Raw genomic sequence first — 14,069 nt, forward strand, 5'->3', positions numbered from 1 at the left:
TAAAAGCTAGGAAGTATAAATTAGGAAGACACCTGTAAGGATAACTTATGTAATCCTCACATTAAAGTTTCCAGAAGAATCAAACATTATCATTTTCTGAACTACTTAATGCTTTGCTAAAACTTTACTGTCTGGTTCAGGATCATACAGCATATTTGTGTCCCATCTTGGGCAGGTGCCTTTTGGCTACATTGCTCTACAAGAACCCTTCCTCTCAGTCCTTAGGTCCATTTGAACTTCTTGCTTCTTATTCTTGACAACTTTTCTCCAAGAGAACTTTCTTGGTGATGGTCATTTTAGCCTGAAGGATTGGCTATTTGCAAGTAGTTAGGGCTCCTTACATTAATCTCTGCAAATAGAACGTTACTTTTGAGCATCATCACAGGATGTTGAGTATTCATCGTAAGTAGATCATTCAGCCCCACAGGTGCCTGGGCTTTTTCTGCTTTGACTCCATACTGTGCTCTAGTCGAGCGGATGTTTAGCCCTGCTTTCTAGATACTCATATCTGCACAGAATATTGTTATTAGAATATTGTTCTTCTCCTACATCAGTTCACTCTGGAAAAGATGAAGGATCAGGCTGTTTTAGAAGTTACCCACGTGAGTCCTTGACTCCAACAAAGTATGCCATCAAATCAAGTCAGAGCTCATTGGTTCCTGTATCGCATTTCAGAACTGTTTCCACCCCCAAAATTGTATAAGAGGTAACTAAAGGATTGGATTTTAAATTTTCAAAACAGTTTCCCTGTTGAACCATCTAGATCAGATGCCCCCTTTTCAGGACTGTTTTACTGTCATCGTTCAAGTAGGTTATGAATACCTGTGTTGAGTACACAGACATTCGAGAATCAGCTGGAGTAAAAGGTATTTGAGCACTCACAGAGAAACAGAGGACTATGTTTTATCAGGATGTATTATCTATATGAACTGTGTCCTTCCATCCCTCTGTTATAGAACGCTGTAATAACTGGTTTCTTCATCAGCGAAGGAAGCCGGGGTTGTTTTGCTTTGAAAGCTCAAGGAAACACAAAAAAACTGATGTTCAAGCATAACAGCCCCAACAACCACTGCTGGCCAAAGTAATGTCATTTGAAAGGTATGAAGGTATCTTCTCCCAGAGTATAGATCCCAGCACCTGTAATATAGGTAAATAATATTTATATATGATACATCCAGCAAAGTCTGCATCTAACCAGTGTGGATCCCAGACCAATGATACCAGGAGCTTCCTACAGAGTGCCCTGCTTACAGATTTTCCTTCTGCATTCTGCAACTGCTTAAGGTTCAAGTTGCTTTTAAAATGTAGTTCCACATAAAGTAATTAATTTTAAGATGACAGAGATTTGCTATGACAAAGTACACACCTGAAAAATGACCACACTTGGTCAGCTGGCTATAGGTGAGTGAAAAGCGTTGCTAATCACTAATGTACTTCTGGGCCACAGGGTGTGAAAGGCTTTGTACTTAGAATATGGTGTATGCAAAGACATAAATAATCATTGGCTAAAGTGACGTTATGGAGCAACATTAAAAATGTGCAATGACGGAATGACTGAATAGGAAAAAAAATCCCTGATATTGCATTGATGTAGAAATAATGCAGTCACCTTTGATCTCTTGACTTCTTAAATTATCTGCTCCATGTTTGACGCAGTTTTCCACCAGAATTATTTGACCTTTGATAGTAATGAGGACATTGGAGCTACTCAGTGAATTTTGTAGTGATTTGTGCCTGGACTATGTGTAGACCTATATGAAACATCAAGATTTACAAAGCAGCTGAATCTGTTCCATGTAATGAGACAATAATAACGTAATTTAAAGCTATTATGCTATAATTTCATTCTAATATGGATTTTAACTCATAACAAAAATTCTTATGTAATTATCTTTGATAAAGATTGCAAAAGCAGCCATAAAGCTGGCTCTGCAGTCTCCACTGGACACTTAATGCTGTATAACTGCTTCATGTTACTGGAAGAGCAAAGAGAACCACGAATCAGACTGTTCAGTTTGTAGAAATGTAATATGCACATCTGAAAGCTGTAGCCTATGACTTTTCAGAATTACCATAACTTTAGATTTAGTGCATGTATGTGTGCATGTGTGCACATTTGCTGAGTGGAGAGAAATAATCTGAAACTAAGACCTTGTGTACCAAATTTTAACACTAAGAACTTTTAATGGCTATGGTATCCCAAGGGGACAACTATATAATGGGAAATCTGGCAAGTTCTTAGATGGTATAGGTGCAAGAATATCACTTTCAATATTAAAAACAAAAGAAAAGAAAATTGCATTTACTGGTCAAATTATTATTTTTCTGTAAAATTTGTTACTGCTGAAAAGTCTGTATTTCCATATTAAAATAGAAGGCTGTTGGGCAGGTTGATTCTCCATTTTATATCTGCTTGTAAATGGATGGATTCCATATGTGCATTTGCCTCATTTTTGAATACTCATGTAGATACACAGATCTTGAATATTTGTGATAGGCATCTGTCCATATTTTAGGTACAGTTAATTGTCAGCCTTCCATTACGCACTTAAGAAAGAATAAGTGATGTCGTATAAAACAAATCATAATTCAGACAGCAGGATTTTTAAAGTTAGAAGGAAGGGTATTGACTGAAGTCTGCTGAAATGAGTCAAGATAAGATGAAGTGCGACAGTTCGGTGATTGATTTATGAGGCTCCCAAAGGTGAAGTGTCCCTTGCAGATAAAACTGCCAGGTTTGGAGGGGAGAGGGCAAAATTAAAGGGAGACTAAAAGGGGTGGTTGAGAAGTAGAGGGGAAAAAATGGTCTATTTTTGTCAGTGATCTATTACCAAGGTAGTAAGTATTGAGGCAAGGAGGCCTCCTCTCCCACCCAAAAAATCCCGTCAGTCATATAATCTAAGAGCATGTACTCTTGTGTAAGGAAGCGCAAGAGTAAACGAACCATCCCATGGTCAAAAAAAGAGCGTTATATTGCCCTGTGATCTGGTGGGAAACACCTTACTAAGTTGTGACTCTCAGGACATCCACAGTGACAGAAGGACTGGTTCAGCCTGACTAAGCATGAAAAATGTTGCCATTACGTTTAACCCATGTACTAGCAGTTTAATTTCTATCATATTTTGTACTGTAAATTCTTCAGGTTGCTTCTTCTCTCAGTAAAAGATGGTGTTCTAGATTCTCCGTGTCATTGTGAAATAAGCTGGATTGTCTAGGTCAGCATTTATCTGGGAAAGTTACACTTCTGCAGCAGTAGTCGGAATTCCTCCCTCTGAGATGGCAATGCAGGAATATACAGCCTGATGCGAAAGGCCGTTCTTTTGCCAGTGATTCGCCCTTTCGACAAGAGGGAGAGCAGCGGTACTGGTTATGCTGATATAGCTGCTGCTGTATTTTTCACAATAGGAGTGATTAGTATCCCGTGACCATTGGATAATTTGCTTTCAGCCTCTCCCTACATCTCTTCCGTAGTTTGAGTTATTTGTAAAGCGCTTCGTTATTTCTCTATCACATGGGTACCAGTTATCAGTAACTAGAGGTAGACAGTTAGAAGAATCATGATGAAATAGCAAGAAAGCTGGGCTGGCATTTGGGAAACCTCCTAGCAGTTCCTTTCCTTTGTGGCCTTGGGCAATCCTCTAGAAAATGGTGAAAAGTATACTATTTAACTCAGTGGTTGTTGTGAGGATAAGCAAATTAAAGGTTGCTTGAGATGCTACAGTAGTGAGGCCATATGAATATTGAGAGGCACATCAATAGTTTTTTTTTCTTTAATCATACTGTCAAAAGTAGGAGCCCATGTTTGAAACCTCATCGTGGTGAGAGAGCGAGTTACAAATAGCTTCGATTTGTTGAGACTATTTAATCAAAAAAGGCGCGCTGAATACAACCAGCAATACAATCAGGCATCAGTCAATATCCAAGACTATTCTTTACCACAAACACTGTCTATTTTCTTGTTGAGAAAGCAGGTAGTCACATCTCAGATTCTCATAAAAAGCTGTTGTAAAGTAAAGTACAGTAAGATTTTTACTGTGGGATAGTCAGCATGTTTTGTTGTACTTCTATGTACTTTTTTCAGCTATAAATGCTTCATATTACATATTCTTTTTAGGTATTTACAGACCCTGTTTCTTATGAGCAATATATCTATATTTTAACTCATATATCTATGAATACACTCTTTTATGAGATATATAGCACATGCAGTACCTATATGGATATATGTAATTAAATATATGTGGCAAATAATTCTAAAAAGTTTTCATTTTATAGTGTCATAAAAGCAAGTATATAGATATGCAGTATTTCACAGACTGCAAATAAGAATAAAAATTCTTTGGTGATTATATTTCCTTTGAAATATTTCAAAATACAAGCCTTATTTCTTAAACTCTTTCGTATATGAATAGTTTTTCAATACAACTTATTTTTAATATGCATACACTTAATTTCAGCAAAATATAATATTCTGTTATTATGGTATGCATATTTTGTATGGGATTCTGTTTTCCCAAATGAAAAAAATACAATTCATTTTAATGTAAACCAGTAAAAGTTTAAAAATAATACAGGAAAATATTTTATAGCGTGGCACCACAGATAAACTCTTCTTTGTTGTATTTCTGTAATGACACATTGCAAATAAATGTTCCTTTGTTAATTGCAATGAGTAATATTATTTACATTGCTGGGAAAAAAAATCTTGTTTCCCGTTATTTTTCCCTTCTCTGGGTGATTTTTCATCCTCGTTACGGAAGTCACTAAATGGAGCCCAATCAGTTAACACACAATAATCATTTTGGGGTTGGATTCAGCCCTTGATCCTTACATAAATCAGAGAACTATACATTTCTACTGGCTTTTCTCAAATGAACAAATCTAATGCATTGCGCTGGGTAAAACTGCAGCTGATTTCTTCGGAGGCTGTACATGTCCATCACTTCAGTCCCTCAGCAGGATATTGTGCACCAGGCAGCAGCGTTCCAAGTATAGCAATTAACACAAAAGTATAGTCTGGTTTTTATAAAAGTAGAAAACCTCAAAGTACTACCAGTAAATGGTACTGCATTGTGTACCCATATATTACCATGAATTTTTGCTTCTTGCTTTTTTTCCACAGGACGATGAAATTGCTGAAAGTAGTGTTATTAAAGGCTTTTATTCAGATCTTTCTTATCTGTGGCGCATTAAACCTGTATCTCATGGATGAATGCATGAATAAAAGTGCCCGAAAGTCATAATTAAGTACCAAATTCTTGCTTTTATGAGTTTTACTATATTATGCAATTTTGTGGTATTTACATAAGCAGAGACTCTAATCACATCCATTCTATTGGTTATTATTTAATAAATAAAAATGCGCTGCCCGGAGCATTTACGGTCCAAGGACTGTTTCTCTTTGCAGCGCTTCAGAAGCGGCCCGTGAGGTGGCTGGGGAGTCAGGCAGCGGCAAGCTCGCTCCTAGCACTCTGTTCCTGAGAAGGAATAAGTAGCAGCAGGTCAATGTTAATGGCACCTCATCTTCTCTTCACCCTGCACAACGCCATGATAGGGGACATCTGATGGGAGGGCAGGAGAGGAGATCCAGTGCTGTGCTTCTGTGTGTGTGTGTGTGTGTGTGAGTGTATTTGAACACACAGACACAAAAGAGAAGCAACTCTCAGGGAAAAGCAAACAAACAAAATATTTTTAAATTGTTCAGCATTTTCTACTGTTGCCATTTTCCCAAAGAAGTATCGTTATGCTGGTTTACTGTGCTGGCTGATCACACTGAATATTTGAAAAAACACTATTTTCGAATAAAGGAACCTATAGTTGGCAATACAGTTGGGAATATAAATAAAGATGCCCTGATTTTCAGAAGGGCTGAACTACAAGAATCATTGCAGATTTCAGGAGAGCTTTTCTGAAAATCAGGCCACCTTGATTCAAATTCCTAGATGTTGATCTGTGGGACCCAATTTAGTCACCTGAAAATGTAGTTAAGCATTGATAGTTCTTCACACAGTATTTATCCTCAGCAGTAAGCTTTGTTCTTTTGTTGATGGTTTTGGAACTTTTAAGTTGGGGTAAACACGACCAATCTCTTCAGTGAGAAGAATCGGAGCAGGTCTCCTGCATGCCCTGATAGTTAATTTATCCAGGGTTTAGTAGATTGGTGAGGAGTGTTGTGGACTCAGATGGCCATGAAGGTGCCAGGAAACTGCATTAAACTATTTCACAGTGAGAAAACAGTTTTTATAGCTTTGTTTTTTGAATAATCCCTCTCATTTTTATTTCAATGAAAGCAAAGTCTTACCCTGCAGATACAAAGAAGCATTATTTAGCACTAAGTGATTCACAGTGTATTATTACTGTACTACTGTACAACTACGGTTGCACACTTCTGAGGAACAAATGTATGTAAAAATAGCTTTATTATTTTAATCCTGTAATAATAGAATTCATAAATTAGAGCATTGCTCCTGATTAAAAATGATTAGGAGAGCCTAATTCTAAAAAATGAATGAAAAACTAATTGTTGTCTCTATGTGGCTATTTTAAAAGATAAGTAATATCATGCATATTTTCTATTGTTTTCTTTTCAGTGTGGTCTTGCAAAATATTTTTCTCTGTTGCAACTTTAGTTCATAAAGAATTATTGAGGGGATTTTTGCAATAAGTTTTTCTGATTCGTCATGAAAAGGAAGAAGGAAGAGTAGCTTGATGAGTTGGATTATTTTCCTTTAGCAGTTATGGAGAGTAAAACTTAAAAGGCAAACTTCTCACAAAACTGGAATTCAGGAATCTATGGGGGGGATGTGAACTGGAAGAATATGATAAAGTTTCATTTGATTTAATCTTTTCTGATTATCTTACATAATATCTGCTTTAATATTTAATAAATGTTTTGCCTTTAAATAGTACTTTTCATTCAAGAATCTCAAAACATGCAAAAAGATGCCAAAAAATATCGGGAATGAAAGGCATTCATTTCCAGTCTCTAGATTCCTTCAATATAAATTAATCCTCTAGTCATCATAAGTAATGGCAATTTTCATGATTAGATTGTGGCAAGTTAAGAGTTAGATAATGTAAGTAGTAAAAAGCAGTCCGAAGTACCAAGCTTGCTCTTTAAGCTGGGCTTCCCGAAGAACTCTGTAGCAGGCAGCTCCTGATGGAGAACAATTATGTGGGGACTCACCGCTTCTGAAATTTTAGCCCATATCTGTCTGCCCAAACAGAAGCTGTTGGGTGGAAGGCTCTTTTGAAAAATAACTATATTAAGCCTGTACAGAAGGTGAGCCACAAAGACCTGTTGAAGACCTCGGAGTAAGTCATGGGTGGGACTTCTGTACTTCCTTCTGTGTAGACCTGGATTAGGCTCAGATTTTTCATACAGCTGGATATGCATATGACTCCTCTCATGTGGGTTATTTTTTGTCCTGCTAATAAACCTCCCAGTTCCAAAACATTGCTCTGTGATGACAACAGAGAGCAACCTGGGTAATTTATATGTATAGTAGTTTCATGACAATTAAAATGAGTTCCTGGCTGATGTGCTCTGGGGAAATCATTAATCTTCCTTGAATTACCATATCTTTAAATGTAAATGTCCATCAGGTACATGAAATAAATGAGGTAATTTGATAGTTTTAAGAGAGTAAGGGTAGCATATTGTATGACTAACGAAGAATGCAAACGTACTGCGTATTTCCTTTCTGTGTACTCTGATGATGATCTTGCAATAGATGTTGGGGCTTTCTAAGATCTTCTGCAGATTTTTTTCTGTTTTAGTTGTAAATGTCTCTTCCTCCTAAAAATGCCAGTGTGTATTCACAATTTTAGCTAGCAATCAGATGCTGTAGCTTATTTTGTGGCAGAAAATCAAGTACTAGATGCTTAGTAACTATCTTCCATTTAATGTCTGTCAGCTCTTCAGGTGTTTGGAACCAATCAAGTGTTTCTCATTCAACAGCAGGATAGAAGATAGACAGTATCTCTGCAAGTACTATTAATTAAATTGAAAGCTTAGGTACTTTTTTCTTCAGTCACCATAGTGTCACCCTACAACTCTCAGAAAAGCTATGGCTATGAAAGAGAGGAGGACAGGAACAGCCTCTGAGCAACGTAATGATACCTTATTTGTTGTCATCTTCTGTGTAAAGCAACACATTTTTAAAGGCCAAAGTTTTATACTAAATTTAGAGTTTAAAAATAATTTCAAAAATTAGGTTTCTTTGATGTCATGGTAGCAGATAGTGTTTTAATTTAATTAGCAAATAAAATCAGAATTTTCTGATACAAATACATATTTTAGTTTGTTTCCTTACCCTCCTAAAAGTAGTAGAATATTAAAATTAAATAATAAAACTGAATTCACAGGTTTGTGACCTATAACTGTCTCTGGAAGGGACAGATTCATGAAAAAGTCTTAGCTGGGGTTAACTGAAGTGGTTCTCCTTCAAGGTGATTAAATCTGTATGGTAAAGTGCTGGGTTATAAAGGTGTAAAGGTGTGGTGTGAAATGAAAGTGTAAAAAGCATTAAGGAAGGAAAGAGGGATTCAGTAAGTGTATGTGTGCCAGAGGCATTGCATACTGCCCCCAAGCTATTGAATATTGGCATCTGCAGCTAATACAGTTCAGCCCATAGCTATACAGTCCTATATTTTATGACCATACATACGTACCGTAACAATCTATTTAAATGTAGAAGGCTACAAAGAAGGGAAGTCGAGTTGAAACAATCAGAAGATCACCTATATATGTTTTTAATAGTGATTTGTGTTGTTGTTATGCGGTATAATAAAGAATAAAAACAACTTCCCAGAGCATGAATGCTCCAATATTGTAAGTCCTAGCCTGCAGGAAGATACATTGCCAGCACAGTATTTGCCCACAAACTCCTGAAACACCACTGGGGACTCTAAATAAAAAGTATTACATAAAAAGGAGCAAAAACCTGTGACTAATTATTAATCTCCAGAACTAAACTGATTTAATTAATTGAAGAAAAAAGGTCAGTGTCAAAGCTAACTGGAAAGGTACAACTTCTGTCAATACTTATTGCATTAGACTTTTCTGCTCTCTCTGAGCTGTGTGTTCTGCAGAGTGCTGCCTTGTCTCCCCGTAGCTATTCACTGACTGTCTCTAAGGAACCGTTGTACCCACTCAAAGCTACATCTCACCACACTTCAACCTTTGGTCTGATCGCTGGCTCCCTATGAGCAGTAGCCAACCAGGCCACCAAGCAGTGAGCTGGGGGTGTGAAAACACCCGGCATGTACACAAGGTATGTTCCTCTGCATACAGATGCCTGCTTTCCTCTCCTTTTCCTATATGTATTTAAAATATATGCAACACCATATATCACTTCAGCACCAAAGCAAATTTCAGAAAGCACAGACTGTTAGGAATATTATTTACGGTGTAATTGAAATGAACTTTAGGTTAAAAAGAATCTCATATTATTCCTTCTGCAACAGTATTTTAAATTAGGTTAATACACGCTGAGGCATTTTACCAGTCACATTCAGATGAATGCAGTGAACCATATGCTGTTTTTTTCCTCCTGAGTAGCGATTTCAATTAAAAGCTATTTTTAACAAGAAATACAATGGTGATAGTTTATGATATGCTTTCATAAGGTATAGCTATTTGGGGCCTGTCTTTTATTTTCAGCCTAGTCTCGTTTCCCTGTGAGGAACTCTTGATGGTAATTTTCATTGTAAAAGTCACTGGGAGTTTAGAGTGCACAAGGAAGGCAGAGTATGTCCTTTTTATTGCTATCAACAAAACAATATCCTTCAGCTAATATGAATAAATTACTGTTTTTCAAAGCTGTATAAAGGTCAGCTTCTACCTGTCTGGTTTCTAGAGAGTGCAGTTGTTCTCTTGCTGCTGTCAGTCTAATAGTTCCTATTAATAATGAAGAACTTTTCTGAGATGAGAAAAATATTTAAATGTCAAAGGATTTTCAGTCTCTTCCTTTTCAGTCTCTTCCACAAATTTATCCATTCACAAAATCAAATTCTGAATATGAGACATTTATTCTTGTAAAATATTAATGGCCTGGGGGGGGGGGGTTGTTTTTTTGCTGGCATATCTATCATGATTGAAAGGCATCTTTGGTTTAAGCAAATCCCTCAGATGAACTGCTGTGTCACAGTGGCTGACCATTGTAATAGCTGCGAAGAAACCTACCTTTCTGGGCAATTTGTCTGTAGGAAAATCACCTCTTGGCTTCTTTTGCGACCTTTAATCTTTCCTCGGTCACAGGCTAGCAGAGAAAAACAACTTAGCAAAGGCAATTGGTTTTGCAACGCTGGCACAGCTGGGATATGGGGGCTGCCTCCGAGATATTTGGCCAAGAGTAGTGTGGGATAGCACCGTCTGAGGGCAGCACGGATGGAGCCAGTGCAGTCAGCTGTAGCTTCCCCTTGGCAGCGACAAATTGCACGACATCCTGACCTGTAACCATCACGGAGCAGGGTCTACAGAAAGCAACACTAGTGAATCAGCTCTAGTCCGGGAGCGCCTATTTGCTTTCATATCAGTCTGTGGCGTGCTGCATCGGAGCTGGGCCATGGGGGGATTGTCCGGCTGTATCTTCCTCTCAATGAGATTCTCTTCTCCACGGTACAAAAGTGGCATCTCGGTTCCCAGGGGAGTAACGGTGCAGGTAACTGTCTTGTACATGTCCTGAAAGCAGACAGCTGGTCTGACAAATAATTGAACCTTACTCCCTTCTTCTCTGTGGAAGACATTACGCATTAAGTCTTTTAATCATTTTTCATTCTCCTGTCAGTCATCTTCAATAAAACAAACAGAACTTGCACTTTTACGGTTCTTTCTTCATCATATTCTGAAAATGTAGCTGAGTTAACATTAATATTTTCCAAATTGCCTTCATACTTTCAAAAATCAGGCCTGAAGACAGAACGTAATTGTGAGTGCCAGATGCCACCGAATGCAGCATTGCAAGGCAATATAAAATGATTCCCATCTCAGGGTACTGGAGCACTAAACCTTTTCATAGTCTGAAACATGTGTAGAGACAAAAGAAAAAAGTACTAAGAACACCCAGCAAAAACTTTTCAGGAATCAGATTTTTTGGATCTCTTATGTTGTTACAGATTTCAGAGGCGTAAATTCTTGTTGTACGGTTTTGTCTACAGTGGTCTTCCAAAACTGAGTATTTGTCATACTTCACTGCTGTTTCGTAAAACTTAATTGGTTATTGCATGCAGTAAAAATACATTCCGTGAAGCTTAAAATATAAGGATAGTAGAGAGAAGCACTTCTGATGCTCTTTGCAACAGCATTAAATTAAACTTATTGAGGGAATTTGCTTATAATTTCTGTATAACACACTGTTGTTTCTATCAGGCTATTCTGACAAGACTCTGAAAATTTCTATATGGCACAGCTATAACAATAGATTTGTGTTCCCTGGGCTTGGTCATTAGAAGTCTTCATCCACTAGCAGTTGAAAGGTACCATGTGTTCAGTCTATGCTAGTTCAAATGCTAGGGAAAAATTACGCTGCTGTTATATTTACTGCCCTGTTACTGAGTACTAAACCATATTTATGGTTTTGTTCCTCCAAAGCAAGCTATAAGACTACCCAGTGTTAATTATTTAGTACAACAAAACCTCCGCCAAAAACACATGATCCTGAAACGGTGAAAAATAAAGGGGCAATCAAATGCTGTCCAAAAAAAAAAAAAACAAAACAAAATCCAATTTAGATCCTATTTTAGAAAAACTATTTCTCGGCTTTCCTGCAGGGTTTCTGTTTTTCTGTTTAATATTTTCTAATCCAGAAATTAATTAATTAGTTAGAATTAGAATTAACTAATTAGTAGTAGTATTTTCCATGTTTTTCTGTTGTCTCCTGACTTTAGATTCTCAAACTGCTGCTTCAGTCAATCCAACTCTTGTCCCTAGGGCAGCTCTCTCCATCGTGCTGCTGGAACCTACTCCTTACTCTCAGTTCAGGTTACCTGTGTGCAGCCTCCTACTGAGGAAATCTTGTTCATCCTTTGGCTCCTATGAACAAAAGGAATTTAACTATTAAAATTATCACAATTTTACTGTGTTTTTCTGACTCAAAATTTTGAAGATTTATAACTGCGGCTAAATTTTAGTAGGTTCTCAAATGATGTCTACACAAATTGCAGTCCAAGCAGGCAAAAGCACATCTAATTTTAGTTCAGACAATTTTAGATTTGTAAAATTACAGATAAAGCTGAAAATAAGATATCAGAATGGGAATAATAACAACTGGTAGCTTTATCATACATAAAAATGCAATGTTTTTTCTGCTTCTAGGTATAACAAAAATTAAATTGTGTACATAGGAATACTATCAGAAAAATTAATGCTTTGCATTCATTTCTTTCTCTCTGTTACCCATCTCTTAGTGTTTGTACAATATAGCGGAACAGGCATTGTGTAATATGTAGATTGTTTTCTGTTGTTTGTCATAGCACCATATCCAGACTTCCCAATGCACTACAGCCCAAAGGCAATTAATATTGCAAAAAGACCAGGAAGTATAGTGCATTATGGAAGCACATAGGAATATGTTTTTCAAGGTTGTCTAAGAGTTTGTTGAAACTTTTTCATTTACTCAGTACTTTATTTTTTATTAAGAAATGGTACAATCTTCTGTTTTAAGGTCATGTTGGACCTTTTGCTTATTTGAAAAATGAGTAAGGAATGTTGCCGTCCAAAGCACGAATATCCAACTTCGTTAAAGTAGATACTGGTGATGGGACAGAAAGAACTGTGTTTTCTAATTGATTCATAAGTGTTCCTAAGAAAAAAAGTTATTTAAGAAAAATTACAAGATTGCAATTATTGTATGTGGTACAAAATTGACAGTCTCCGTAAATAACTGACGTAATTGAAAATATTTTACAAGCTATTTTATGTGAACACATACAACAAACAGCAGCAGATTGGAAAGTAATATATTTTACAAATTCTATATTGAGAAAGGCCAAACAAAATGGATTGATTTCGCAAGAAGCAAACTTCCCTTGGAATCAATTTGTGATTGTTTTAAAGATAAATGGTGAAAATGCTGTATAAAGTGCTGAGAGGAAAAGGGAAATTAACTCTTCTCCTGAAGCCTTCTGCGACGGTATTTTTCAAGCTTGGAGGTTACTGTATCTAAAACTGCCAGAGCAAAAGTTATCTTGACTGTCAGGCTTTCAGTTCTTCCCCAAAAGAAGATTTTATCAGTAATATTTGTTGGTGAGCCATAGAAAGCTCATCTGTTTGTGAGAGACATCAGTTACCCTCACTCAGGGTCAACCAAATGTTGGAATTTTCCTGGAGCCAAAGGCCTAAGCCTAATTTACTGATGGCTTTTTGTCAAACTTCAGAGTATGAGACCATAACTGCTTGCATTTAGCCCCCTAGTGATAAATAAATGGGTACCTCCTGCCGTGCAGGTTTTCAGTGCCAGTAAATTCTAACTTTTCTGCTCATGGGGTTCCTGCTTACAGTGAAAATCTGATATCTCAGTTATTTCTAAATGTATTTCCTTATATTACAGGAATTAATGTAAATAAGTTACCACAATGAATAGCGTTATGCTGTCCTCGCAGCCTTGTGAACTTGGTCTGCTCTAGCAAACAAAGCAAAAACCTGGTATGGTGGCGGTGTATGAGAAATAGCACACTGTGGAGGTTGCTAAGAAAAAGGTCTGTGCTGAAGTATCAGCTCCTGAACATTTTGGAATATGGACCACTTTTGGTCATCCAAGTTTGCTGTGGAGAACTGTACAGCCTTTCAAATGCTTATCCACAACACCACAGAGGTTCTGCAAACCTTCCCTTTTCTCATGGTCCACAGTTTAGTAATCGGTATGCTAGACTGCTCTTTGCCAGGATTAGACAGAAAGAGTGGTTACAGCTTCTGCCGAACAGGTCCCTTTTGGCTGCTCTAGCCATTACACAGCCGCTGTGAACCACAAAAGCATCAGGCCTATTATTTAATACCAGATTATATTCAGTCATATGATACATCCCATCTCACTCAGCCTGTTGTTCTCTTCTTATAAACACATGTAAAA

At 37.1% G+C, this 14,069-nt stretch overlaps 1 protein-coding gene across 11 annotated transcripts in view; it reads left to right on the forward strand.

Moving 5' to 3' along the window:
• KCNIP4 (potassium voltage-gated channel interacting protein 4) overlaps positions 1 to 14,069 on the forward strand; it is a 484,037-nt gene that overhangs the window by 341,500 nt on the left and 128,468 nt on the right. Inside the window, exon 1 of one of the 11 annotated variants that reach the window (XM_064511370.1) lies at positions 9,254 to 9,275. The exons of 8 other annotated variants lie outside the window; for them this stretch is intronic. Coding sequence is in view for 1 of the 3 variants with exons in the window: in XM_064511361.1 (XP_064367431.1) it covers positions 10,569 to 10,664 (96 nt within the window). In the remaining 2 variants the exon portion in view is untranslated. Of the gene's footprint in view, positions 1 to 9,253; positions 9,276 to 10,531; positions 10,665 to 14,069 lie in introns of those variants that run through there. 2 more of the 11 variants (XM_064511361.1, XM_064511371.1) reach the window with 2 other exon arrangements.

This window comes from Dromaius novaehollandiae, chromosome 4, assembly GCF_036370855.1.
Source record: "Dromaius novaehollandiae isolate bDroNov1 chromosome 4, bDroNov1.hap1, whole genome shotgun sequence".
In the NCBI taxonomy this organism is placed as follows: Eukaryota; Metazoa; Chordata; class Aves; order Casuariiformes; family Dromaiidae; genus Dromaius; species Dromaius novaehollandiae.